General features: G+C 31.5%; 1 protein-coding gene across 4 annotated transcripts in view; it reads right to left on the bottom strand.

Moving 5' to 3' along the window:
* Positions 1–26,889, bottom strand: part of ROBO2 (roundabout guidance receptor 2) — a 547,754-nt gene that overhangs the window by 122,729 nt on the left and 398,136 nt on the right. For all 4 annotated transcript variants that reach the window (XM_039855108.1, XM_039855109.1, XM_039855110.1 and 1 more), the window contains exons 5-6: positions 25,856–25,994; positions 712–839 (exon numbers count right to left, since the gene is read on the bottom strand). In XM_039855108.1, the coding sequence (XP_039711042.1) occupies positions 712–839; positions 25,856–25,994 (267 nt within the window). The remainder of the gene's footprint in view (positions 1–711; positions 840–25,855; positions 25,995–26,889) is intronic.

The following is a 26,889-nucleotide window of genomic DNA, read 5'->3' as shown; positions in this document are numbered from 1 at the left end:
ACGTGGATCAACATGTACCACCAGGAAGACAGTTAATTCATTCTATCTCACTGTGCGGTTAAGTAATGCTTTCTTTCACTTATAAGTAATTCCAGGGAGTCTATAAACGAACATTATTCTATGACTGAGAAAGTATATATGACACTGAGAAAGTGAAAGTTATTACAAGAGCAGCACTGGCTATTTCAATTATTTAAGGCCAATGAACTTCACAAATCACTCTCTAAGATTTTCTCGATGTGAGAGTCTCTTTGTATCACCTTTGGAAGCAGTGTTAGTTCCCTCCTCTCCCCACCAGATTTCTTTTTGAATACTGAAATTTAAAAAATCTCAAAACAGTACTCTACTAGTATAAAGTGAAAAAACTAGTCGACAGAAAATACTTTTGAAACTAGTGACATTTAAAAACAGTAAGTAGTTCAAAGCAATAGAAATATAAAAGATTAGTGTAAGTCTTGTCTATTTTAAGATTTATTTTTAAATCATGTTAGCTACATTTATTAAATAAAAATTAATAATTTCAAATGATCGTCTCTTTGAACTCAAATTAAAAAGAAAATTTCAATTAATAATAGAGGGGACACCAAATCTAGACATTTTAATATAATAATAAAATAGTGTAAGCTATTATTTTGATTGTGAGTTCACTCACCAATTTAACCAAATATTAGTCTGCTAGTTCAATTATATTTCACATCTTAAGTCTCTTACCTCGAACTGTGAGGGTCGCAGAAGCTTCCACTTTTCCAACCCGATTCTCCGCAATACACATAAAGGTGCCTTCATCTGTACTCATGGCCTTCTTAATTCTCAGAGTGTAATCATCTTTGATGTCATACCTGTGCAAAATATAAATTGGTTTTATTAAAGAGCTTTGGTTATATTTAAATAACATTAAGTATTCATCCCTATTTTTTTCTTTTTCTTATGTATTTTACTGAAAATAAAACATGCACGCAGAGCATTCAACCAAAAAGTACAATGTTAGATTGTAGATATTGCTAATAAAATCATCATTTTCATATCTAATCTCCAGATGCTTAATTATCAATTACTTATATTTTATATGAGTACAACTCTTGCCACATTCAAACTATGAAAGGCATTACTAACACTTTGACTTTTTATTTATTTATTTTTTTGGTAACTCTTAGATAATAAGAAAATAAAGTATATTTCATTTCTTGGTGAGTTATATGCTATCGTTTTATAAGTTGTTACACTGTATTCAAATATATAATTTAATTCTTAGGCATCTTGAATATAAGATAGTTGAAATATTTAAAGGAGAAACTTATTCCCTTATTCGTTGACAAATTGACAAAATAGACATTGGTTACAAGAATTACGAAGGGGTAATTATTCTTTAAATTAGCAGTGTTAACTCAAAACATTAACATGCCTCAGAGTGATTTCTGGAAATGCACACCCATAACTCTCATGTATATTTATTGTCTCATTTCTATTTTTTAATAAGTAGACTTATAGACTAGTTCAGAAAAAAATCTAAAATTTTAACATGAATTTGTTGAAATACCTGCATAAGAATATGCTCTTACTAGATTCTAAGAAATTATAATTATACAAACAAAATAATGAGATTATTATCTTTTCATTCTTTTCACATCTGATGTTTCCTCTTGATTTTCACTGATGATCTTTGTTATTTCACACACATATTTTTGCAAAAGCTTCTGGTTGATCACATGGCCTCTCTTCTTTATACATGCCACACCATTAAAACCATATTTTCAAATCACTGCTTTAATTAGTTCTATCTGCCTGCAACTAGCTGTGACTTTCTTTTGTTTTTAGGACAAAAACAAATGTTTTAGGCTTGAATTCGAAACTATTATAATCAGATTTCTTCTACTTCCAGCTTTACCTGAAAGAATAGCACAGCTTAGCTTTACTATAAGCTAAGACATAAAACTGATAATAGTTCATAGAACTTTACTTAGAAAGCAAAGTCTATGAATCATTGTTCCAGCTAAACTTAACTACCCATGCTCCTCTATCCTCCAAGTATGGTAGTTACTATTCTGCATGTTTTGGATTAAATTGCTGATTTACAATATCATAAGTCAATAGGAAAGCTTTATCCACTACTCTTGTTTGAAGCCATTCATTACTACACTAGAAAACTATGATTATTCTCTTCTTGAAAATTATGGCTACACAATCATTTTGCACTTGTTTACGTTTTATATTATTGTCTATTTTGATGAAGGCTGAGATCATTCACTGCTCTATCTGAAATTCCTAACACAGACCTGTTAACATCTAGTAGCATAACCAAGTCATTAAGAGTAGACTCTAGAGTGGAATTTTAATCTTGAATTTTAGAGTGGAATTTTAATCCTTAATTTTAATCTTGGAGTCTGCCTCCTCCTATGCTTGTAAAGGTGAACAAAATATTTAAGTTCTCTGGGTCTCGATTTCCTTATTAACAAAACTGTGCTGATTTATACCTATGTATAGAGTAGATGTGAACTTTAAAGGAGATATTACATATAAAGCACATAAAATAGCCACACAGAAAGCACAGTACGTGTTTATTATTATGCCTACTAGGAGCTCAAGAAATATGCATTGAATACATGATGAATATCTTGTTTCTTGCTGACATAAGGGTCAACATAACGTGAATGCTACAAGGCTTCAAATTTGCCATATTATCTAATTAGGACTTTTTTATGGGCTTTATTTACAGTTTAGGGTAACTACTGAACTGAGATTCATAAAAGAATAATATAACACAGAAACTTTCCCTACTTAACTTTGCCAGTAGAAACATGAAAAATCATGATTTCGATGATGACTTCAGAGAAGGTACTGGTGACCTAGTTAATGTTTAATAAAATTATCTTTTCTATATTTAGCCTATGTTCTGCATGACATACTTAGCTCTAAGATACAGACACCGATCAAAAATAATGTATTTTGCAGACATTTAGAATTTATCTCAAAAAACTAAATTCTGGCTACAGTTTTGTCATTAGTTCTTGTTGTTTGACATTAGGAAAGTCTTTTCATTGCTGAGTTTTCTCAAAAGCTAAGGAAGAGGAAGATAAATGTAATGGTCTATAAAGTCCCTTTGGCATCAAACATACATGAAAACATGATTGTAAGTTAATAAAAGATCCTTACATTGTACATTATTTCTGATTTGTCATTAAGAAAAAAATCAGAAATTAAATGTTGCCTCAGTTTAAAAAATAAAAAGACTCACATGATAGTTCATAGCATCTTCAAAACAATTTTTTGAAGTAGGAATTGTTATTTCATAAATAAGAAAACTAATCTTTAGTCAAGGGAAATGATTTGCTCAATGTCATTTCACCACTAAATAGAAAAAACAGAATTCATACCTTGAACCCTGACTCTCAACCTGGCACTTTGCCCATTCTTTGGGTACCCCTTCCCCATAGTGAAACACTTAGTTTAATTTTCGAATGTTAATTAAAAAAAAATTAAGCCACATTACCTGCATCATTCGAATAGAAATAGAATTGCACATTCAGCAAATATTCATTTATACCCTCTGGCAAAATTTTATTTCAGGTTAGATACATTTGTTACATAGATAACAACATGGGGAATAAATACAGTGTGAAAGCTATTTATATTTTCCTTTAGTAAGAAAAAGTGCTTAATTTAAAAGTACAGGTTACATTTGAAACCCAAATAAGTCTGAAATCTGTCTTGCTGAGATTTCTTATTTTTTTAAAGGAATGTGAAAGAAATCCAAGAATAGGAATGGGAACACTGAATGTGTGTGTACACACACACACACACACACACACACACACACAGAGTTTTGTTTTTTGGTTTATGGTTTTTTTTTTTTTTTTGCTAATTAAAGATGCCCTGGTCAAGGATATAGTAATTGTGCATTCTACTATAATTGCAAATTTTTTTCCAAGAGAAAAATGTTTTAAATGAAATATTGCTTGGAAGAAATAAATTGTATTAATTTAAGCTACTAATAAAAGTGACTATCTTTCAAAGATACCATGCCATTACAAGCAAATAGTAATTTTTTTTTTTTCTAACTATAGAACAGCATTTTGGTTACAGGCTGTAAAACTCTGGATAAGAATAGTGGTCTGATGATATGGAGATTCTTGTTAGAATACTTATAAGATTCCAAATAGGTACAGAGAGTGCATGTACTCAGGTAATAAACCCATTTACAGTGAGACAAGTAAGCTTTGGAGTAGGAAGAGGTTTCAGGGTGCCAATTTTAATGATATCACATATAAAGTGCATTTTTCTCATTTCAATTTCCAATTGAAATTGAAGATCCCCTTTAAAATCATAGAAATTTGACATGGTTTTAATAAAGATTTAATTATTTTAATTCAAGAAATATTTATGACATGTCTCCTTCATGCCAGGCACTGCATTAAAAGTTGGGAACACATGCCTCCATTGGGTTTTGAGACTAGTGAATAGATTCTCAGCCGGAAGGGATGAGGTCTGCCTCTACACGAAGGTAAACCAGAACCAACTCTAAGGCTTTCCTCGGCTCACACATTCATTTCCTGCATCTAAGATGTGATATGCACACTTTTCTGAGAGCCATGCTGTCTTTTTCCAATCAGAAATAAGTGGTATAATACACTAGTCCTGATAGGTCCCATCACACAAGGGTTTTGAAATTTAATAACTAAAACAAACAGACTTTGCGGACTCTTAGATATTGGGGTACTCAGAATCTTTTACATTCTTATTTTTCACTGAATCTTTGCCTAAAGAAAGATTGTGAATATTATCAGCATTATGGATTTATATAAAAATTCTTTGACTATACCAAAAAAAAAAAACTTTAAAAAGCTCGCCTTTGAAATTATCCATCAACACTTGAATCCCGTCTCCAGCAATCAACAATCTTCCAGCCTGTTCCTATGATGAGTGACCTCTTCCATCTTTGAACACCTCTGACTATTAGATTGTCTATATATGATAAAACATTGCTTCTAGAAGTTTCTATTAATGCTATTACTCCTTGTGCCAGCCAAAAAAATACACTCTCCTGAAAGACAGCCTTTTAAATTTTGGGTTTCCTGTGAATTACCTCATTTTTAGGTCAACTATTTCTAACAGCAACAAACTGCATAATGTAATATATAATCCAAGGGTTTTAAGGAGAATGAAGAGCATAAATACAGATTCCTGACCAATATACCTAAATATGATTGTGTCATTCTACTGTTTGAAACTATCCAATGACTTTTCATTCAATTACTTAGAATAAAACTTATTTCTATGGTCTTCAAGGTTTTAGATGATCTTTACTCCTTGCCCATCTGTCCAACTTCATGTTTCTCTTCTTCTACTGACCACATGGTCCTTATTTTCCTTGTTTAACATAACTACCTAATTACCACTGTGTCTTTGTACTATTATTGCAACTTCATGGAATACTCTTCATCTACATTTTTCATTATTGATCCTCAACTTTCAAGATAACACAAATATTACCTTGAAAATGTCTTTTCTGTCCAAACAATGTGAAGTTGCTCTCTGCCCCCAGTTACTTTTTAAAATTATTTTTATTTATTTTTATTCTTTATTTTCATAATTCTCCTGTTACTTTATTACTTTTTATTTTTAAAAGCACATATCTCTACCAAATCTTTGGTTTTATTGTTTATTGTCTTTCCAAGAGTATGTGTGCCCATGGGAATAAGAACTAGTGTTCTCCTGTTCCAAACTGTATACCATAAGCCCCACCAAACAACACACGGCTCATGAATGTACTCAATGCAGGTTTATTGAATGAATGATGAATTGCTCAACAAATGATTGAAGTTATTCTGTAGTTTTTTATAGCATAGTTACTAGTAAAACAAGTGTATGCAGAACTGAAAAATTAACTAATTTGAAATATACCCACTCTATTACATCAAGAAACATAGTACCATTGTTAGCTTTATATATCAGTGGTTAGCTCTAAAATGCAAGTTAAATTGATGTCGACAAAATACTGTAAATGTAAGAACAAGAAATATTTATTACATAAATGCTACTAGATGGAGATAAAGAAGTCAGCAAATTCTGACCAGCAATCTAGACACTTGGTTTACATATTATTATTAAAAATTTTTCTCTATAAATTAGTAACGAAAAAATGAATAACCTCTCTCCTTGCACCAGAAGAATTAAAATCCTAGCAAAATATCTATAATAAATATGAAGACTCTGGGAAAACAAAGTAAAATATTATGTTTCACTGAATGCTTTAAAATATTATCTCATTATTTTGGCAACTAGGGTTTCTAGTCACAAGTCTTGTGAGAATAAAATAATAAAAATAATTTTCAAATATACTATTTATTCCCATAAAAACTCTGGTAAGAAAGAATGAAAGATAATATTTATTTTAAAGTTTAGAAAATTTAGGCATAAAAAGTTCAACCTAAAAGCCAATCATATAGCTTCTTGCATTTTATAAAATATGGTATAGCAGAATCTGAGATATTATGTTCAGTTTTACCTCATAAGTATCCTAAAAGGGATTATATACATAACAATGAAAAAGGTGGCATACATGTATTTGTATACTTCATGTATAAGAATAATAAATTCAAAAGAATAATTATTTAAGTCTAGAACACCAAAAAGAACATGAATAAGTGAACATACAAATATTCATCAAATCACAAAATATCAATATTAAAGAAGAAAACTTAAAGCCTAAATAAAATGCTATAAAGGAGAAAGGATAATATTTAATTAAGTAATTATAAGAAAATACATGGAAATTGGCTATTTCAGAAAACTGAGAAACATTATGAGACATGGTGAAGAATTGTAAAATTATTGAGCCCAGTCTAATGTCCTAATTTTAAGATTAGAAAAATAGCACTGTTATTAGCAGCCCTGAAATTTGTTTGAAAAAAAGGTTTAGACCATTTTGGAAAACAGATCTCCTAATACCTTCACCAACTATATTACAGGTCACAACTTTCTATCAAGAGATAACATGAGGGTTACATTTTTTTTTTTAAATCATGATGCATGAATCTATAAAGGAAAATTAAAATAAACAAGGGATATGGTACCACAAAGGCAGCTGTTCCCACAATTTTTTCCTTAATGGATTCGATGAATAAATGTTCGGTATCACAATAAAGCTTTCGGTGGCTGAGTTGTGATTAGAATTCAGGCTTCATGGTCGAGGTATGGAAATTTACACTAGACACTATAAATTCATAATTGCAGTTTCATCACTTTTGGGCTGAATCTGCATAAAAGCAAGTGGGGTGTGTCTGTGTGTGTGTGTGTGTGTGTGCGTGCGTGTGTGTGTGTCTTTTTGGCTCACTAATATTTTTAAGTTATTGGAACAATTGACATCATTTAAAATTTTAACATTTTCACATACACATTTGAATTTTCAAATCGAGGTCTGTCTCACCCCAAAGTAAATACTATTTCTCCTTCTCCACACCACCTACCCACAAGTCTAATACAATTATACACTGTACAGTGGAGACACTATGCTTCCTTCCAACTCCACTAAAATACTGTGCCAATTTCTAGCCTGATCCTTGAAGTGCTCTGACAAACCCAAATGACTCAGACATATCATGGTATCTTTATTAAGTTTTGTAATAAGAAGCACTTCAAGCCTGAGAAATGATAGATGTATAATTATGATCAAATTAGATCTTACTTGCAAAACCTTAATAAATATGAGTATTGATTTTTAAAAAATCCTGTCCAAAATATTTTTAAACCCAGAAAAAGTAAATATTTGGCCCATTACTAACTTCATATTTAGGCAATCTAAGGCAAAACATGACAAATTCCTTCCTTAAAGCCAGATATTGAAGAAATCATAGTCAGGAGAAAAAATTGTCATGAGTATATGGTTCTTAGTCTGTTTTTTCTAATGGGTCATGATTTCACTGAAACAATAATTTGCTTCTTAAAACTACATATTTCACAAACAATTAGATGTCAAATATTTCCACAGGTCCAAGAAATGTGACCTTATTTCTTGCATTTCTTTCTGGATAAATTGGCATATGCCTAATAGTAATCTCATTTATGCTTTAAACTATTACACTGGGTAATTGGAGAAATGTTCATTTTCCCTAGAAAACAAATATTGACTCAATAACACACAAAATTAGGAATAATAGTTTCTTACATTTAAAGAGATCTTCACAGTTTACAACAGAGTTTAATATATGATTTCACAGCAATAAATGACAAAAAAAATGCCTATTTCCAAATACCATTTTTTAGATGCTGAGATCATTGTCTCGATTTATAAAGAGATAGAATAGTGTCCTCTGCAGCAAATATATTTATTTTTCTAACCCTGAGCAATATGTCCCTTCCATTTGATGTGTGTGTTTATCGCACTGTGTGTATGCATGGGGCAAGTGTACATTGCTGTATTGTTGATTTTGAATTACAGTTTCAAAAATTCTAGAAATGAATTTTATCAATATTTTTCTCAATATTATTCTAAAATCAAATGTAATCTTAGGAGGTTCATAATGTGTTTACTAATATATACATTATTCTTTTATTAAACAATCTAATGTACTTAAATCTTGCTCTGATTTGCTCTTAGCTTTCTTTAAAAAGCTGAGAACGAATTTTAAATAACTAAAGCATACTTTGATGTAAAACAGCTACCTTAAAAAAATGGTGTAAAATATATATGATCAATGTGTAAGAGGTATCATCTGACTTTAATTAAAAACAAGAAGAAAAAGAAAACATAAAAAAAATTACTGCTGAGAAAATCTTAACAGAAATTGAGTGATTTTGATAGTGAAATTTGCCAGTCTCAGACTTGTATAAGTGCAGTCATTGTTGCCAGGTTTGATTAATGACAATTGTACAATCGTGTGCTGACAGTCTCTACCATAAAGATACTTTTCTTTTCCTCATATGAAACACTGCTGAAAAATGCAACCCAATCAGATTTGGCCCCCGGACAACATGTGCTATCATCACTGTACCGTGAATTGAGATTGATTGGTAACCAGCTGTGACAAAGTGGGAAAAGAAGCTCTGGTTTTGTGTTGTTTTTTTTCCCCAAAGGAAAAAAAAGAAAGAAAAAGGAAACTGAATTGTGTCAAAATCATTACCATCTGTTCAGTTGAATAATAAACAAAACAACATAAATTTATTTTAATACTTAAAACAATAGTTTGCATGCCAGGTTCTGTTTGTGTGTGATCTTATATTTGATTAATAATCTTAAAATTGTTTCCAAAAAGAAATATTATTCATTTTTTTAAGAAAAAATTCTTTATTCTAAACTCACTTCCAAATTTAATGAGAGAATCTTCTTTTAATTCCTTCCTCCTAAAGAAACTTTGTCTCTTGGGAAGGTGTCTTGTAAATCTAAATTTATTTTGAAAATATTGAAGAAAACTTTTGAAAAAATATACAGTTTTATAACAGCCACATCTCATATATTTCTCATACTTTGCAATCCTAATGTACATTAAGCTTTTAGGAGAAGAACTCATAATTTCCTCGCTTTTGTGAATATAATTCAGATAATTTAGGGAACTCCTCCTCCAAGCCTTTAACAGTGGGGTTTAGAATTAGGGAGAAGAAAAAACTAAAAGAAAATACACTATAATTTCTATTACAAAGTGATATTTTACCATGTTCAGTTCAAGCCTCTGCGTTTCATTGCCTTGTTTGGATTACGCGAGGGTTCTGTTAATAAAACATCCCGAACGGCAATTCTTATCTCGAAAACACCTTTGTTTTTCACGGAAGGAAATTTATTTTCTCAACGTTTTTAGTTTTTGAATCACCTATTACTTCTTGTTATAAGATGTCTGGCTCCAATTCTAGAACAAATGTTTTGACTTAGCACTTAAAATTGTATTACATGGCTGCTTTATTAATCATTAAGTTGGCCAACAATAAAAACTATGAATTGAACCAGGAAACATTTAATTTTTATGCAAATAAAGATGTCTTTTCTTAGGGAGACTTGAAAAACTTTGTTTTCATCTTTTAAAAGACTTGTACTTAATCCCAACAGCAAAAGATCACATTATACTTTTTAGATTATTTCAGAAAATAAGTGTTTGCAATGATGAGCATCCTATAGTTCCATAATTCAATGAAAATTTAATTGTGGCACTTTTATATGAATATGTCACAGAGTCTATTGCCCTATTTTCAACAGAAGGATTTTTAAGATAAAAAAATCACTTATTAATCTTATGAAATTATTTATTGATAATTAAACACACACTCTTCAACTAATCGATACCACTGTATGGATTGCAGTGTAAATGAAGATAAAACCATTTTGTGCTCAGTGATGATGGTTTTCAATTGGTCAAAGAAAATGCCTTTTAACAACTCACAATTCTGAATCAAGACACTCATATAAAACATAAACTTTCTTGGAGAAATTTAAATATTTTGATTTTTTGATTCTTGACAATTGAAAATAGAAAAAGTTGCTTGATTTTCCTAAAACAATTTTTTAGTCACAGTTTGTCAAACAAAATCCTTTCACAGACAACACTTGAAACTGTTATTAAAACTCCCTTAAGTGCTCTTTAGCAACCTAAATCCCAAATGATATTTTCCTAATCGTGAATATTTAAGCTGTATCCTAAAGTCAAGCTCTTAAATCACAGTTGAGAACAACAGACATTATTTTGCAGGCAAAAGGTTTCTATGCACTGTAGCCGACCTGTGTCACATCCTTTTTTTAATCTATGATTATAATGCAGGCTGATATTCACAGTTTGGATGAAGGAATCTTTACCTATTCTTTCAGGGCTCAGATGGCAAGTATTTCTGGGCAGAGTACTTAAGAGCAATATAAAGCACAGCTATCATTTAAAAATAAAAATTAATGTAACAGTCATTGGAAAAGGAAAGAAAACAAAAATCTTTAGAGATTAAGCTTGTAGGGAAATTGTAAGAGGCAAGGTAATCTCTGCAGAGAACTTTCTGTTCTGTTTCAGAAGTCTCTACAGAAAGTTAAAATAAGAGTTGAAATATGATGGCATTCTGACTCTGTCTTAAATAACACAATAACCTGTTAGGCTCTCTTGGCTTTCCGTAAATGCTATCCTTGTTACCTCCAATCCAGTCATACGTAGGTGGCTCCCTCCTTGTCATCTGACCCAGAGATGAAAAGCCCCTCTCTACTAAGTGCCCCTTTAGCACAGCTGATAGAACAGGGCGTTTTCCAACTAAAAAGCTAAGAGAAAACAAACAGGCAAAAAAAGATGTTTAAAAATATACACACTAGGATAACAATAGTTGGCTTAACAAAGTGCAGATTTCAGATCAAAGTATAATTAGGCTCGAAAGAGTGGAGCCAGGGATTCCAGACACTGACCACCTTATAATCAGACTCTGGAGCTTGGGCAATTAAATTAACTGCAACTGAGCCCTTCCAGAAAGGCTAAAGTGTCCTGCTTACCCCAGACTAAAAGAGCCTGTAAGTTTTAATCACTTCAGACTTTTGCTACCTTTTGAAGGCCCATGTCTCTCCCATCTCCAACACCTCTAACAGACAGACAATGGAGACTCTAGAGATTAATTCTTTTGGCAAACTTGTGGACAACTGTGAAGTTCAGAGCCTGTTGTCCTTAGTCACTGCCAGTTTCCATCTTCCCCCGTTATCTTCTCTCATTTTTCTCCTCTGCCATGAGCTTTGTCTCCTCTGCCACAAGCTCTCACAAAATTTATGTAGCCATCTCTAGAAAATTTTTCCTCTGCCTTCTGAACTACCTGTTCATTGACTTGTAAAACTTCCTCATTCTCTATCTTTTTTCTGAGTTACCCTCACTCCAGTGGAAATCTGGCTTTTTCCTGAGGGTTGGTGAAAAGCTTGAAGAAAAAGTAGGAAAAATCGTCTTTGCCATTTCACACAATTAGTGACTGACACAAAGTACTCACTCAATAAGTATTTTAAAATAAGTTACATATCTTCTCTTATGAAAAAAAAAAAAAAGCAAAACAAAACAAAGCCATACTTCTGTGAACAGGTATCATGTCTTCCAATGGAATTAGAATCTTTAGAATTTCTTCCTCTAAAAATATAATAATAGGACCTACTTCATAGAGATATTTTAAGAATTAAATGAGTTAACACATTTAGAATGTTGAGAGACTTAAAACTAACATATAATAAATACCCAATAAATGTCACATGAAATTTTCCATAGATGCCCCTCACTTCACTCATATCTCCTCTTCCAGTGATACTGTTTTCTTCTTCTTTTGGACACTGTCTCATAGCAGGACCCTCGACCTTAGCTGGAATGGCTCCTCTTTTAAAATGTGAATTTCAAATACCATAACCTCTGATGTTTCCTACTGTCTTAATCAGTTTACGAACTGAACCTCTTCTTCTATTTCTCACTATCGACCCTTTACATAATCTCTTCTTTCTCTACCTTACTTAGATTCTGTGGTTCATAAGTTGCTTGCCAATATTCTCACTTTTCTTGTCCTTCTGCCTTTCTGCTGCATTTGCCTGGCAAAAACCCAAGTATTAATATAATAGTTTATTATCTTCTTTATATATCAAGAATAGACTAATAAATGTTCAGTTTACCCTTGTCGAGCTCTCTAGAGAGAAGTGCAAACTTCTGAACCTGGCCCGTATGTTCTTTCCTGTACTGATCTCTGCTCACCACTCCAGTCCCATCTTGCCTCATTGTCTACTTTACACTAAAGCCCTCAACTATACTCCAGAATTCTCCTGCTTCTGCCTCTCTGCATATGCTGTGTCCTCACTTCTGGACCTTTCTCCATACCTCCCCAACTTTCTCTCCCTTTAGCCTAACTACTTCTGATCATCCTGACACAAGACTAATTTGTTTAATATTTGTCCATACCTCTAGATTTTAAGCTCCAAAAAAGCATAGCATGTCACTTTTGTTCACTGTTGTATGCTCAGAGAATCGAACCTAGTAGACCATCAAGATCAATTTTTTTCATGAAGGAATAAATGAAGGCTACATATATACAGGGAGAAGAAAATTGTATTCTTTTACCAGTACCAAACATCATTGATGACAAAATCAAAATGCCAAGTCCATATAATGAAGAGGCTGTTAATAACACAGGGTGCATTTTGAGCATTAAGAATCACTTTATTTTCAGTTCTCTGAACTTTTACTCTAATTTTGTTTAAATTGTAACTTCTACTCAACATTTTTTCATTTCACAGAATTTTCTATGTGTTCAATTTCTTCCAGTCATTGACTATTACCACAATTAAGACTACATTGCACAAGTGTCTGGAGCAATCTATACTTTAAAGGAGATACTAACTTAAAGAGAATAACCTTTCTCATAACTAACCTTATTCTATAGTTTAACCTAGAAACCACATGTACACCTATTGCCTAGATAAAGAAATTCAAGTTTGACCAACAGCAGTAATAAAAAAGTGAGGTACCCAAAGTTTCAGATAAAAATTAACTTTAAGATAAAATGTATATGATAAAATGATACATACATTTTACTATTGATAATTTTTCATTAATATCAAATATTAACATCAAAGGGCTTAACAACACAATTTTATCATTAGAACTATATTTTTATCATTGACATGATATTCACTATTTGCCTGGCAAAGAGTATTTTTTAAGAGTATATGTATTTAGAGTGTATATATATAAATATCAAATAGTACTTTTATATGTGTATATATGTAAATGTTTGTATAGATATTTATGTGTGTGTATGTATATAGATATTATCTGAAAATAAGACAAAGATCTATCACTGAAAATTACATTATTGGTTTCAAAACTGCAGGGAATTTTTAATATCCTTACACAGTTATTTTGATTTTTACTGAATTTAAATCTCTTAAAAATTTAGAGATTAAATAGGTGTGTATGTATGTATGTATGTGTGTATAGTACTTCTTCCTTCCACACTCATGAAAGATCAGATTCAAACTATTCTAGAGATATTAGGATTTTCCTTTGGTTTATAACAACAGAAAAAAATATTTCATTATTTTGATTGCTGTCTTTAATATGTAACTATTCTTGTAAAAAATTTTCCACTAATGTTTAATCGATTATTCAAATAAAATAATATCTGCAGTCATTTAGATATATCACTTTTAAATGTTTTCAGAATATTGCAGGCATTATATCTAATAAGTTTTTTAACGAATTAGAACATAAAATTTATTGAAAAATACAATTATATAGCAATTAAGGAGAGCATGTTGGAATAAATAAAGTGGTGAACACAGGTTAAATGTTTTCAATTTAGAAATAATTATTTCATTGGCTTAAGTTAGTTTAAGACAATTTGGTTTATAACAAAACTAGAAATTGAAACAACAGATTTAGAAAAGTGGATATATCTCACAGTGGTGTGTTTTGGTTAGAAATTAATCTTAACTTTAAGTCCTTTTAGAAAAGAACTTTAGGGATTAAATTCACAAGAATTCACAGAACTTACAGCTCAGACCAGCTTTTTGACATGCAGCTCCCATTCTTTTTGTACTCTTCTGCATCAGGAATGAACTCTGTGCAATAAGGGACTGCAAGTCCAGGGTAAATGTATTTTGAACATGCCATCTTCCTAGTGTATCTGTGCTTTTTGCAGGACAAACTTCAAGAAGTCTCCTTCATGGTGTTCAAAGTGAGCTCTCGCTGAGTTATTGGGGTTGGGGGTGGATTCTGCATTATCAGAGGGATGTTCAGTCTGGGCCATGTTATGGAAGATTCAAAATGGTCTCCTTTTTCCTTCTGCCCACAGAAATCTCCTAGTGAAATGTACTTATGCAATAATTTAGAAATTCAACACAGCTATAGGGGCACTTGTCATCATTAAGTATACCAGGTAACTTATGGATCGGTAGGTCTATTTGAAAATGAAGGTTCAGATAATTTTATAATTTAGCTATCCTTAACTAATTTTATCAATTTGACAACTATTTAATGAGCAAATGATAGAAAGAAAATTCCCAGCTTCATATATTCTAGAAAATATGCAAAAATATACATTCATCTCCAGTCATTAGTGAAATAAAGGGCCTTCTTCTTGTGTTCAATGATGACACATTTATGTCAAATTCATTCATGGTATTTTTGTCCATCTCACTGGTGTACTTTCATAACTAAGGCAATAAAAAAAAGACTATTATCTTTGAAATCTATTTCTTTGAACTATATTCTATTATTTTTGCCCTAACATTAAAAACAAAATTAAAATTATATCAAATAGCATTCAGGCAAGAGATATCCAGGTTCATCTTTTCCACTAAACCAGTTTCTCGACCTCAGTACTATTGACATTTTGGGCCAGATTATCCTTTGCTGTGGGGTTGTCCTGTGCATAATAGGATGTTTAGCAGCATGCTTAGCCTCTCCCCACTAGATGACAGTGGCAATCGAAAATGTCTCCAAACATTGCCAAATGTCCCTCTGGAAATGGGAGAAGCAGAATCAGCCGCAAATGAGAATCACTGCCCTAAATGTATATCTGGTGAACACCACATGTCAGATATAGGGTTGGATATTTAAGATTGAAGGTAAATATGGTGAAGGAAGTTGAGGAGATAGAGAAATAAATAATTACAACAATGATGAGATTACATGGAAATTAAAACAAACAAACAAACAAACAAACAAAAACAGGCAATATCTGTAGAATAAAACATAGAAGAAAATTTGTTCCAGGTCCAAAATGGGAAATGAACAATGAACACAAGCTTTCTACTCCAGAGAGACCTGGATTTTGAATTCAGCTTTGCTAACCATGGATCCTGCAACCCGTAGCACACTGCTCATTGTCTCTAAGCTTCAGTTTCGTCCTCTGTTAAAAGAGAGGACTTGTACTTCAAGGTTGTTAGAAAGGGTAGTTATAAACTGTGTAAACACCTAGCATAAAACCAGTAGGGCCCTTGAAAACTACTTTTATTTTAATATAATTTTCTTTAAAAATGAATAATTTCAATGTAGTTGATAAGAGAGTAAAGCTCAGGGCTAGAGTTCTAGAATTCAAATCTACTTCTACCACTTAAATTTGCCCCTTAAACTCTTCATTTGTAAAATAAGGATTATACAAATACCTGTCTCTTAAGGCAATTGTGAAAATTAAATGAATTGCTTACATGTAATGCACTTGTAAACGTTAGTTATTACTCCTATAGTTAAGCAATTTAAATATACACATTTTTCATATTTTAACATCATTGAATTTAGAAATCATTTTCCATAGATGGCATCGTAGTCAATTGTCAATCTTTTTCTCCTTAACTATGAGAAAATGTACTGTAGGATCTCAAAAACAATTCTAACTTGAATTTGGTGACAGATGATATATCATTAAAAATGATTAGGCCAAAAAATCTTTTACTTCTCTCCTTATTAAAGACAAAACTTTCATCCAGGCACTCAAGCTATTAACCTCAGTATTATTTTTAACCTCTCTTTTCCCATAAATTCTGACTGAAATATAAAACTTTTCATTGTATTGCCACTTGCATTATTATGCGTGTTTGTATATTCACAGGAAATATCCCAATGTAATTCCTTAATTTAAAGAATTTCTTACTACATATGGCTACCTCCAAACATTCTCTAATTCAAGCCACCCTGTATATAAATATAAGAATCGATTTTCTAAACATAAAGACACAGATATATTTCTATTCAATGTGCTTCAGTGTAAATACTTTTTCATAGTGTGTTCAGTGTAAATACTTTTCTTGGAATTAGAGGCTTTCATAATAAAGCCTCAAGTAACCTTTTTGGCCTTAAGTGCCACTCCACTACACTCCAGGCAAACCGAAGCACTAATTGTTGGCCTATCTTTTCCACCACCAAAGCTTTTCATTCTGCTTCCATCTCTCGGAATAGTCTTTGCAGCTCCACTTATGAGGTTCTATTCTCCCTTTAAGACCAATCTCTAGTGTCACATGGGACTAAAGTAGCTCTTATTTTTTAAAACCCTAAAGAGTCTTGCATATCATAATTTTAATATAGTTTGCTTTATTTAATACTTAATAGTACACATATCTCATACCCTCTACTAAAATACTTGAGAACAAACTCATCTTTTTTATCCGTTGTAATGTCAACACATAGAAAATTTTTAGTAAATATGTATAATTATTTTTGAAGTAATTCTTGAAATATAATATTTCATCAGTCTACATTGGAGATTTTTTATTCATTTGAAGAATGAATAAAATAAAAATATCTTACTATAAATTAAGTTCAGAATGAGAAGAAAATATTTTTTCTATATATATAAAATCTCTCAAAGGTAAAAGTTCTGATTGACTTTTTGTTTCTGTCATTTGTGTTATAAATATTTGAACAAAACTCTTAGAAAATGGGGGTTAATGGTGAAATAGCCAATGTTTTCATCACTTATTTTTTTATAATAAGTGCTATTTGTTTTATGAATTGCAGTGACATAGAATACTCAATTAGATATTCTTTACAAAGGCTCCAAAAGCCTGTACATTTGATGAAATGATTTGAAAGGTATTACAGTAACTTTTGTACTTCTAATGTTAAATTTGTTCATAAGAATGATTAGCAAAATTTTCCATGGATATCTTGTCACAGGTCTATTCCGTAGATCTACATAATGAATGACGTTCTCAGAAGAAACTTTTAGTACTTTAATTTCTTGGCAAATGTTCACTGTGTCCCAATGGCAAGCACTTACCCCTAAATATGGCTTTTTAGAATGAAGCTTCAATGAGTTAATACCATGTAACAAATAAAGTAGATTCCACCAATAATTGATTATACTGTGTGGGATGGGGTATGTTCTTTCAATGTTTTGCAAGTATTTGTTCTCTTGTTTCTTATCTTTGACAATTGTATCTCTTTCACACATTAACAAAGCTATACCCCTCATTCATTGTGTCATTGTAATACTGGGTCTCAAGTTATTCTCTTTTTTTTTTTTACTTTTTCTATTCACACCAGTTGACTGAATAGCTGATTAAGCAGCAACTTTTCCAGATGGACCATTATAAGAAGAAATAATAATACTAATTAATAATAATAATAATAATAATAATAATACCACCACATTGGTAGGAAATATACAATTTGGAACTTAGTCCTGCCTGCCAATTCATAACTGCTCATAGAATTATTGACAATCAAATATTACCAAGAAAATAGATAATAACAATCTCTTAATAAATTCAACTGTTCCTTGAATAGTTGGGAAATGAAGATAAAAAGATAAATCATCATGCCTTAAAAGAGTTTATAGTTCTTGATTTATACACTCATACTATTTATTTATTTATTTTTCCCCTCTTTAATTACCCTCCCCCCCAACTTCCACCTTTGACCTATGGATGTTGTCATTTCCCCTTAAGAACTGGATCTCTGAAAGCAGGGCATCTCCTCCCACATGCTTGTGGTGTGCCCCCTGGGGGCCTAGTGCTCCTGGGAGGCCTGGCGCACCCAGGATATCATCTGTGGCTCCACTTGGGGCACGAATCTAGGGCCTTCTGTGTGTAAAGCAGATGTGCTAACCACTACGCTATGGAGCCACCCACACTCATACTATTTAATTCTCTCAACAAACATTTCTTTAGTTTCTGATGTGTTTCCAGTGACTTTATTTTTATTTCCAGAAACAGTGTTAAGAACACATGAATATATTAAGTTAAAATATCCTATAAGGTTGAAGATAGAATTATTCTAAACTTTGTTTCAATGGCCAGTGTAGAATATAGTTTTTTTTTTTTTAAATCAATCTTATTCATTTCATATGTTATAATGAATTTGTATTTTACTGTTAAGTGCCATTATAATAAAAATATAAAATCTTTAATATGTACTTTATTACACAGATTTATTTTGTCACTATATAAGAGAAATAACAGTTCTAGGCAAGCACTTACCAAACTGTCTTTTCCTAATCCTCAATCCCAAACGGAGAATGGAAAAAAGCTGTTTCCTCCTAGTTTCATTCAATAGTGGTTAAGAATATGGCCTTTGGAACCAGACATCTTAGATCTCTTACCAGGTGACTGATTTTGCCATCCTTTCTTCGTGTCTACTTCTTCTCATTTATAATATGGGAATAATAATAATAACAACAACAACAACAACAACAACAACAACATGGAGTTGTCCTAAAGATAAATATGTTAATGTGAAATGCCTAGAGCATAAAGCAACCACTATGTAGGTATAATTTATTAATATTATATTTATAGAAAAAGGAAAATGCAATAAAAACAACTCTTTTGAATCAATACTAGAGTTTTCCTATAAAAAAACTAAATAAGCACTCAGGGTTAAAAACAAGGTTGAATTAAAAACTATGCACACATATATATACACATATGTGTGTATATACAGACATATGACAAGCTATATGCAAAATCAAAAAATTAATTGTCATTGATAATGAGCACATGTGTAATTTTACTTTTTCTCTTTAGGCCCATCCTTTTTAATTTTTTTAAAACTTCTATGAAAAAAAGTATTATCATATTTTTAAAATTGTTTTGAGTTGTTGCTATTCATAGAATCAAACCATTTCATAATTTAAAGTCACCACAGAAGCCATCTAATCCAATTTACACATTCTGAAGATGTGGACTCTCATATGCAGACATGTAAATTGTTTAAAATAACACGATACATTTTGTCATAGCGAGGATAAGAACATTGATCTCGTAAATTCTCGTTTACCTTGCAAATCCACATTACCATTCAACAATAAAAATAACGACAAAATTCAATCAGAAATGTATCTTAAGAGAAAAATCCCATGAGTAAGTACAAATCATCTAAGTGATTTTAACCACAAATTGTCTTATGAAGACAAGGATTTGTGTTAATACAGTCAACTAAATAACTTTTTCTTTTTACGTTTTGTTTACAGTCAAGGTAAAAATCTAGGTATGAGAGTATCTTCAATGGTAAATATCCAGTATATTCACCTGTAGGACATGGTGTGACATGGTGACTATCTCCTGGTAAGCCTTCGTCTTGTCCTACAGTTTGGGCTAAGATAAAATATTTCCCTAATCTTGACCTCAGCCTAGCTGAATGTTCTAACATGCCACACTTTGATGGAAGAAACACACCTGCTGTGGCTCCTATGTGAGACAATATCCACATGGCAATGACAGGTGGCACTCAGGCAGATCTTTTTGCTCTGAAAGCTGGCACCTGGTCTTGGCTCTGCCTACACACAACACAAGAGCTGCCAGCTAATGGACAGCAACGCATCTTTGACTTCAAGACATTTCATACTCCAAGTGTGTCCCAGCCTGTGAGTTGACCATTGGCCAGATCCCAAATTGGATGCCAGTTCCTGCATTGTTCCTGAGATGAGATTCTCAACAGATGGGCCAGTGTAGTCACAGGACAAGGCAACTTGCACTCCACACCCTAGGTGGCAATTAGTTTTGTGTTAACAGCAACTATTAGCACCTACTTGATGAAAACACAGAAAAATTGCCATTTTGGCATTCCTTTAAAAGTTGCTAATTAATCCTGTTTATAAACAAAATCTATATCTTCAGCCTCCAAGTCAGTAGCTTTGACCTGGTCCAAGTTTAGATTTTCAAAACACCAAGACATTTTATGTGTGGCTTATGAAATTGTTCTAAAAATTTCCCTTAACAATAATGCTATAATAGTATTTCTATGAAGTTACTCATAATACGGTGTTTCTAACTGATTATCTAAAATATAAAATCTGCAAGTGACTCAAGTCTCTAAATAATTAATAATCACATAATTATGAATCCTTTTTGTTTAAAATACAGGTTTCATGGCAAATAGATTCTAAATCAGGTCCTGGCCCTAAAACATATTAATGTGACTTTGGAAAATTCTTTAAGATTCTGCTTCCACATCCCTCAAATGATGAGAGTTATATTATTTTAGAACACTATTCTTTAAAATAACGAAATTAACATATAATAAAACTATTAAAGAGTTCATGGCAAATAGTAAATCCTCCAAAAACTGTTGCTTTTATTGTTACATAATTTTCTTATAAAAATCGTGGTTTTCTTATCACCAGCAGACAATACAATATAATGTGTGAAATTTGAAGGTCCTTGCCCAGACATCTTATTGCCCTAGGGCTGGGATATGGTATTTGGGGTATGTACAATCTCTCAGAGGTTAAAAAAAAAAAATGGGTGTCAACTCTCAGGCTCGGTAAACTAAATGGAAAAATTTGTAAATAAATCTATTAAATCAATAATATTATATGTATTTATTTGGAAATCAATTGGCCAAAAGAGAGTATCCATAAAAATTGAGTACTCTGTACTTTTCAGCCTTAACTATTTTTTCCTTGTAGTTTTCTATATAACTAATAAATGCTACCAATCAGTTTCATTTATAAAACTGGAGCACCTGTTATATGCCTTTATTGTACTGTGATTACAGTGCTTTGAATTAATTATATCATTTTAATAACCCTTTGGGTTAGAATGGATGGCATAATTATTCACCCTGTACAAGAGAGTCAAAGCGTAGGTTAATCATTAGTTTCATCACATCACTGGCACGTATCTACAGGAAGTAAAGCACAAAGAGCTTAAATAACTTCTTCAAGGTCACATTTCTATTTAGTAGTAGAAAAATGTCAAACATCATTTCCAGAACATGAGAATATAACTAAATGGATAAATGATCAAAAAATCTTAAAACAGTCCTAAAGTCTAATATCCCTGACAATGGCCTAAATATTCTTTATGCTATTGGTAACTATATTAGAAAAATTTCACAATATTATTCATGTAGTTTTATTATTATTATTTTTTTTTCAGGCAGCAATGGCTAAGAGATCTGTAGAGCTGAAAAATCATAGAATATTAACTTACACTTTTCTTTAGATTTCTGAATCTTAGGGACTGATCCACTTTTCAAGTGTCACATACAATATTTTATATATATTGCTTTCTTCCTACTTTCAGTGTTTTCCCTCTTTTTTCAAAAAACCATTTTAATTGACCAACTTGACCAGCCAACCTAATCAGCATGGTTATTTATTAGGAGCCCAAATTATCATGTCCTTGAAACACACTATATACGAAGAAGGAGTAGCTCCTCAGCAGGGTGGCTGAGCACCTGTTCAGCATCTCTGCATCCCAGAAGCACATGCTCTAAACAATGGTGCTTCCAAACAATTAACACGAGAACATTTTTCCAGGGCTAAGTGGAAGGAACCACCACTTAGTCTAAAAATGCCACAGAAAAGGGAATTATAAGTGGTTCTATTCAGTTCCTCTTTTTAAGGAATCATGTATTTATGTGAATCTCACATTTCATGGAAATAAGAACTCTAAAAAGTCTCTCTTAAAATAGACTTGCACTTTAGAAAAAGAAATTTATCCAGTAGGTTCAGGAAAATTGATAGAATTTTGCACTATATATATCTTTAATCTCATTCTCAGTCTCTTTTCTATTTTTATGAAATATTCATGAATTATATTCACTATGTGGAAGCCATCAACTGCACTTAGAATTTGCAGGCATACATAACAATGTACATGGCATATTTTATTTCCTTTATTCTCTGACAAGCTATTATGAACATTCCTTTCTGTACTCTAGATCCTTATTATGGAAGTTAATGTCACTTGAAAGTTAGTTTAGAAAATAAATAAAAATGAAGTAAGACATATCATGAAACTAACTAATGGTGATATACTGAAAATTATATGATTGATGAAGTATATTAAATCTTCTGTTTACAGTCTTTTAAAGGACTGCTAATAATTAACTGAAATTTAAACTGTACTGACAAGCACAGATAAGAAATTACAATTAGATTAATCACAACGCTTCTTACCTCAATTCTGAGAAGGGATATTTTTATTCCCCTCCTTAATATTAGATTGAACAGAATATTGTAGCATTGGTATATTTCAATTTCACTTTTATTTATTGGGTTGTAAATGTATTATATTCTGTTTCTTTTATATTAATACATGATATTTTTCATAAAGCTTCAGCATATATGTATGATTTTTTTTTATTTTGGTATAACAGTAATATACTGTTATGATGAAACATGGCATAAGATGGATTATCACACCAGTTATTATAAAAAGTGGCAACTTTTATCACATGAAATATTTTGTGAAAGGATGTGATTAAGGCACTTGATTGTCCTAAGAGTTTTAATTAGCAAAAAGCTCTAAGTTTGCTTGAGAAATAAAGATGTAGTACTCAAGAAAGAAACTAAAATTACTTTAGTTTTGACTTTCTTTAATGTATTCAGTAAGTATTTTCCTACAACACCCAATCTAGTTAACATAAAATAAAAAAAATTGTTAACAGCATATTTACTTCTCTTAACATGACTATTTTTTACAGACTTATAATGAGTATTCCAAGCCTAGTAGGCAAGTAATGAATGGTGGTAAATCCAAAAGTGACTCTTCTACAATTTAAATTATGCTTTTAAGAGGGGGATATGCTTCTAAAAACCATAATCATTATGAACTACAAAATGTTATTCCCTATTTACTAATTTTGTTTCCTTTGCTCACTTTATTTTCATATTGGCATGTAAAATTTTTGTCACTAATAGATGAGTCAGTGTTGATTTATTTGAGCACATGTATATTGAGACCCTCCGGAAAAAAGATATTGATACTTGGTACAGTCATAAAAAATACAGTGACATTTTTTTTTCTTTCTGAAATCTACAATTGTGAAATAGTATGATCTCTACAAGTTTCTGCAAGCAATTAATATTAAAAGTAGCATGTAGAAAATAAAGGCATGTATAAGTAAGAAGTTATGTTGTCCCTTTGTCACATGGAAAATTTTCCTGGTTGAGCAGGATTATTGTTGAACTTGGGAACTGATAACTTTTCCCACGTCCCTGAAACATTCACATAATCAAAAAATATATTTAATACAATTCATCAAATACATGTTATCATTTTGTTAAAGGTAGTTACTCAAAAAAGTAAGGAGTTTAAAGTTAAATCATTGAAAGAGGTACCTGGTTAGTACTTAAAAAATATTTCCACGGCAAAGGGGAGAAAAAAAATATTCCCTTAATTAATTTCTGGTTGCTGAAAGGTTGGCACAGATATCTTCTTCTGTGTTGAAGGTTTAAATATCTATCACAGCATTTCATACATTTAAACTTGAATTGAAAAGCTTTACTTGTCTCCAAAAGAAAAATAGTCACATATTACTTACATAGTAATTACAGGCTATGCAGCTGCCCTACAAAGATTTAATATAAATGTGTTAAGCCTTAACCACTACACAAACCTTATTTAAATCACATTAAATATTATGCCAAAGAGATGTCATCCTCCACACCACTCCCTACAATTGCTTACACAAGAACAATGGCCATCTCCCTAGTCTGAGACCTAAATAATGTAATAGATTCAATTTTGTCGATTTAGGCTAAGGTTGGTGAAAAGTCATTACGGTTTTTCCTCACCAAGAAAAGAGGTCTCTTTTCCCTTCATTATGCATAAGTGAAGCTTATGCTAATGTATCCAAATCTAAGAACAAATAAGCTTCTTTGAAATACTATTTAAAAATTGAGAATTCAAGAAAAACTATGTCTTTTATCATGATAAAAATACAACCTCAATTTCTATATTTCACTGATCCGTGCTTTATGCCTTTCGATTATACAATTTAAAGCTTATACAGCATTTCCATTTGCTTAATACTTTAAAAATATTTAACTGGTCACACAAAGTACTATAGTACTATCACACCGGTAACAAAAGAATCAAAAGGTCGAACAAATGAAATGTTTTAAGGGAAGTTAGTAGAGGTATGACTTCTCAAAGTTTCAATGCTATTTATAGAGGCCTATATATAGAGGCCTATCTATTCTAGACATGTAGTTTTAATACTGTTTTTTCACTTGTTTGAAATTGACCTTTATAGCAAATGAACTTGGCAAGATTTGGAGAATACTGTAGTGACTGAAGTTGTCAGGGTTTTTTAACGTATTTTATTTTACTTTTTAAATTTTATTTTATTAGTTTCAAATATAAAGTACATTGGTTAGACACTTATATAGCTTATAGAAAGATCCCCTAATTGCTCTTTCTCTCCACCTAGTCATTACATTAATGCTAATTGAATTCCCTATATCATGCACCCCATCTATCATCTACTGATTTGTACTTCTTTAAATCTTCACCCCATTTTCCCAGCCTCCCAATCCCCTTCCTCTCTGGTTGTCACCAGATTGTCCTCTATATTTGTGAATCTGTTTTTTATTAGTTTGTTCTTTAAGTGAAATCATATTTATCTTCCTCTGTCTGACTTATTTCACTCAGCATAATAAACTCTAGTTCTTTCTATGTCATTGCAAATGGTAGGATTTCATTTTTTTAATGTCTGAATAATATTCCATTGCATATATGAGCATTTAGGTTACTCCAGACCTTAAAAGCTATATTCAGCAGCTTTTTGTTAGTGATGCTCTGGACAATAAAGGAAGGCAGACAGTATCTAGTGTGTACTGAGGCATCATGGCAACAGAGCAGTAGTTGAAGGAGGCAATTGGAATGGGTAATAAAGAATTGAGCAATGATAGAATGGAAGACCTACAAAGATCCATGAAAAAGAAAGCACCTCAGGAATCCTTTATATTTGGGGATTATAGATGGAGTGGAGGAGAATTAGAAGTTTATGGGAAAAATTCAATAAAAATGTGACATCAAAATCCTGGAGGACTTTAGTATACAAAACAACAGATATATGGCTTGCGATTGTAAAACTCCTATGTGTGAAAATAATACACTAAAATGTAAGAGTGTTTGGTGGAGCAACGGGGGATGTTGTCTTCTTTTCTAATTATTCCATGGTTATCTAACAATTTTTCGCTTATATGATGTTCTTACCTTCCTCTTGGCAAGTCTGCATCATCCTTTTTCCACCGCACAGTTGGTTGAGGATCACCCTGGACTTGACAACGAAATTCTACAGATTCTTCCTCCAGTACCACCTGGTTAATTGGCCTCCTGAGAAATGTGGGTCGTTCTTAGGGGAGGAAAAAAAAGATAAAATGAAATAAATTTGTGCATGCTTTAAGTACATTATGGAAAATAATGTGTTTTTTTTTTGGTACATATGTACTTAAGTCTCTCTCAACTATGTCTTGATAAGGCCTTATAAATCCAACATAATCAAATAAAATGAAACATCTGGGAACATAGAAATAGCTATGGTTTGTTTGTAAAACCATAGAACATTTTGGAAAAAATATTAAATTTATTCTTCAGTGAATTCCTGAGTCAAATCATGTAGATCCTATCATTAAAAAATCCAAATGCAAACTTCCAGAGAAATAAGGAAGGAAAAAGATAAAAATGATTACTTTAATCTATTACAATGGCTTAAAGTGGAAAAAACTAAAAGTTGAAACTAATAGAAAAAATCAAAAAGGAAACAAATACTATAAAAAAATTAAAAATCCATAAATTTTTAGAGAAAACAACAAAAAATTATGCTCTTACCTATCAGCGTTATATAAAATTCTCCACTTAAGATATCACTTAACAAGAAACCAATATCTCCATGAATGTTTCACTTCAAGTATGAAAGCTATCTACCTGATTTTTTCTTTTATTAAATAAAAAAAGCTGTCAATCTGATTCTTTTCTTAAATAAAAAGCACTGTCATTATTAATTATTGTAAACTACTTATTGTCATACATAATTTTCTAAGGCTAGTTTCAATTATCTTTTCCTAAGTGTTCCAGATATTCGTCCTTTTTTTCTTTACTTAATTTTTACATTTATTTATTTCTCTAACATTCTATTTTAATGTTTCCATACTTTGATCCCTTGTTAATTTGTACATCACACTATTAACCTGCATCCTAGTACTCCTCTATATAAAGCTAGGAAAAAATAATAACTTTCCATAAGTATC

Source organism: Pteropus medius, unplaced genomic scaffold, assembly GCF_902729225.1.
Source record: "Pteropus medius unplaced genomic scaffold, Ma_sr-lr_union100, whole genome shotgun sequence".
Classification (NCBI taxonomy): Eukaryota; Metazoa; Chordata; class Mammalia; order Chiroptera; family Pteropodidae; genus Pteropus; species Pteropus medius.
Note: the sequence above shows the minus strand (reverse complement) of the source record. Positions and strands in the feature narration are given on the sequence as shown.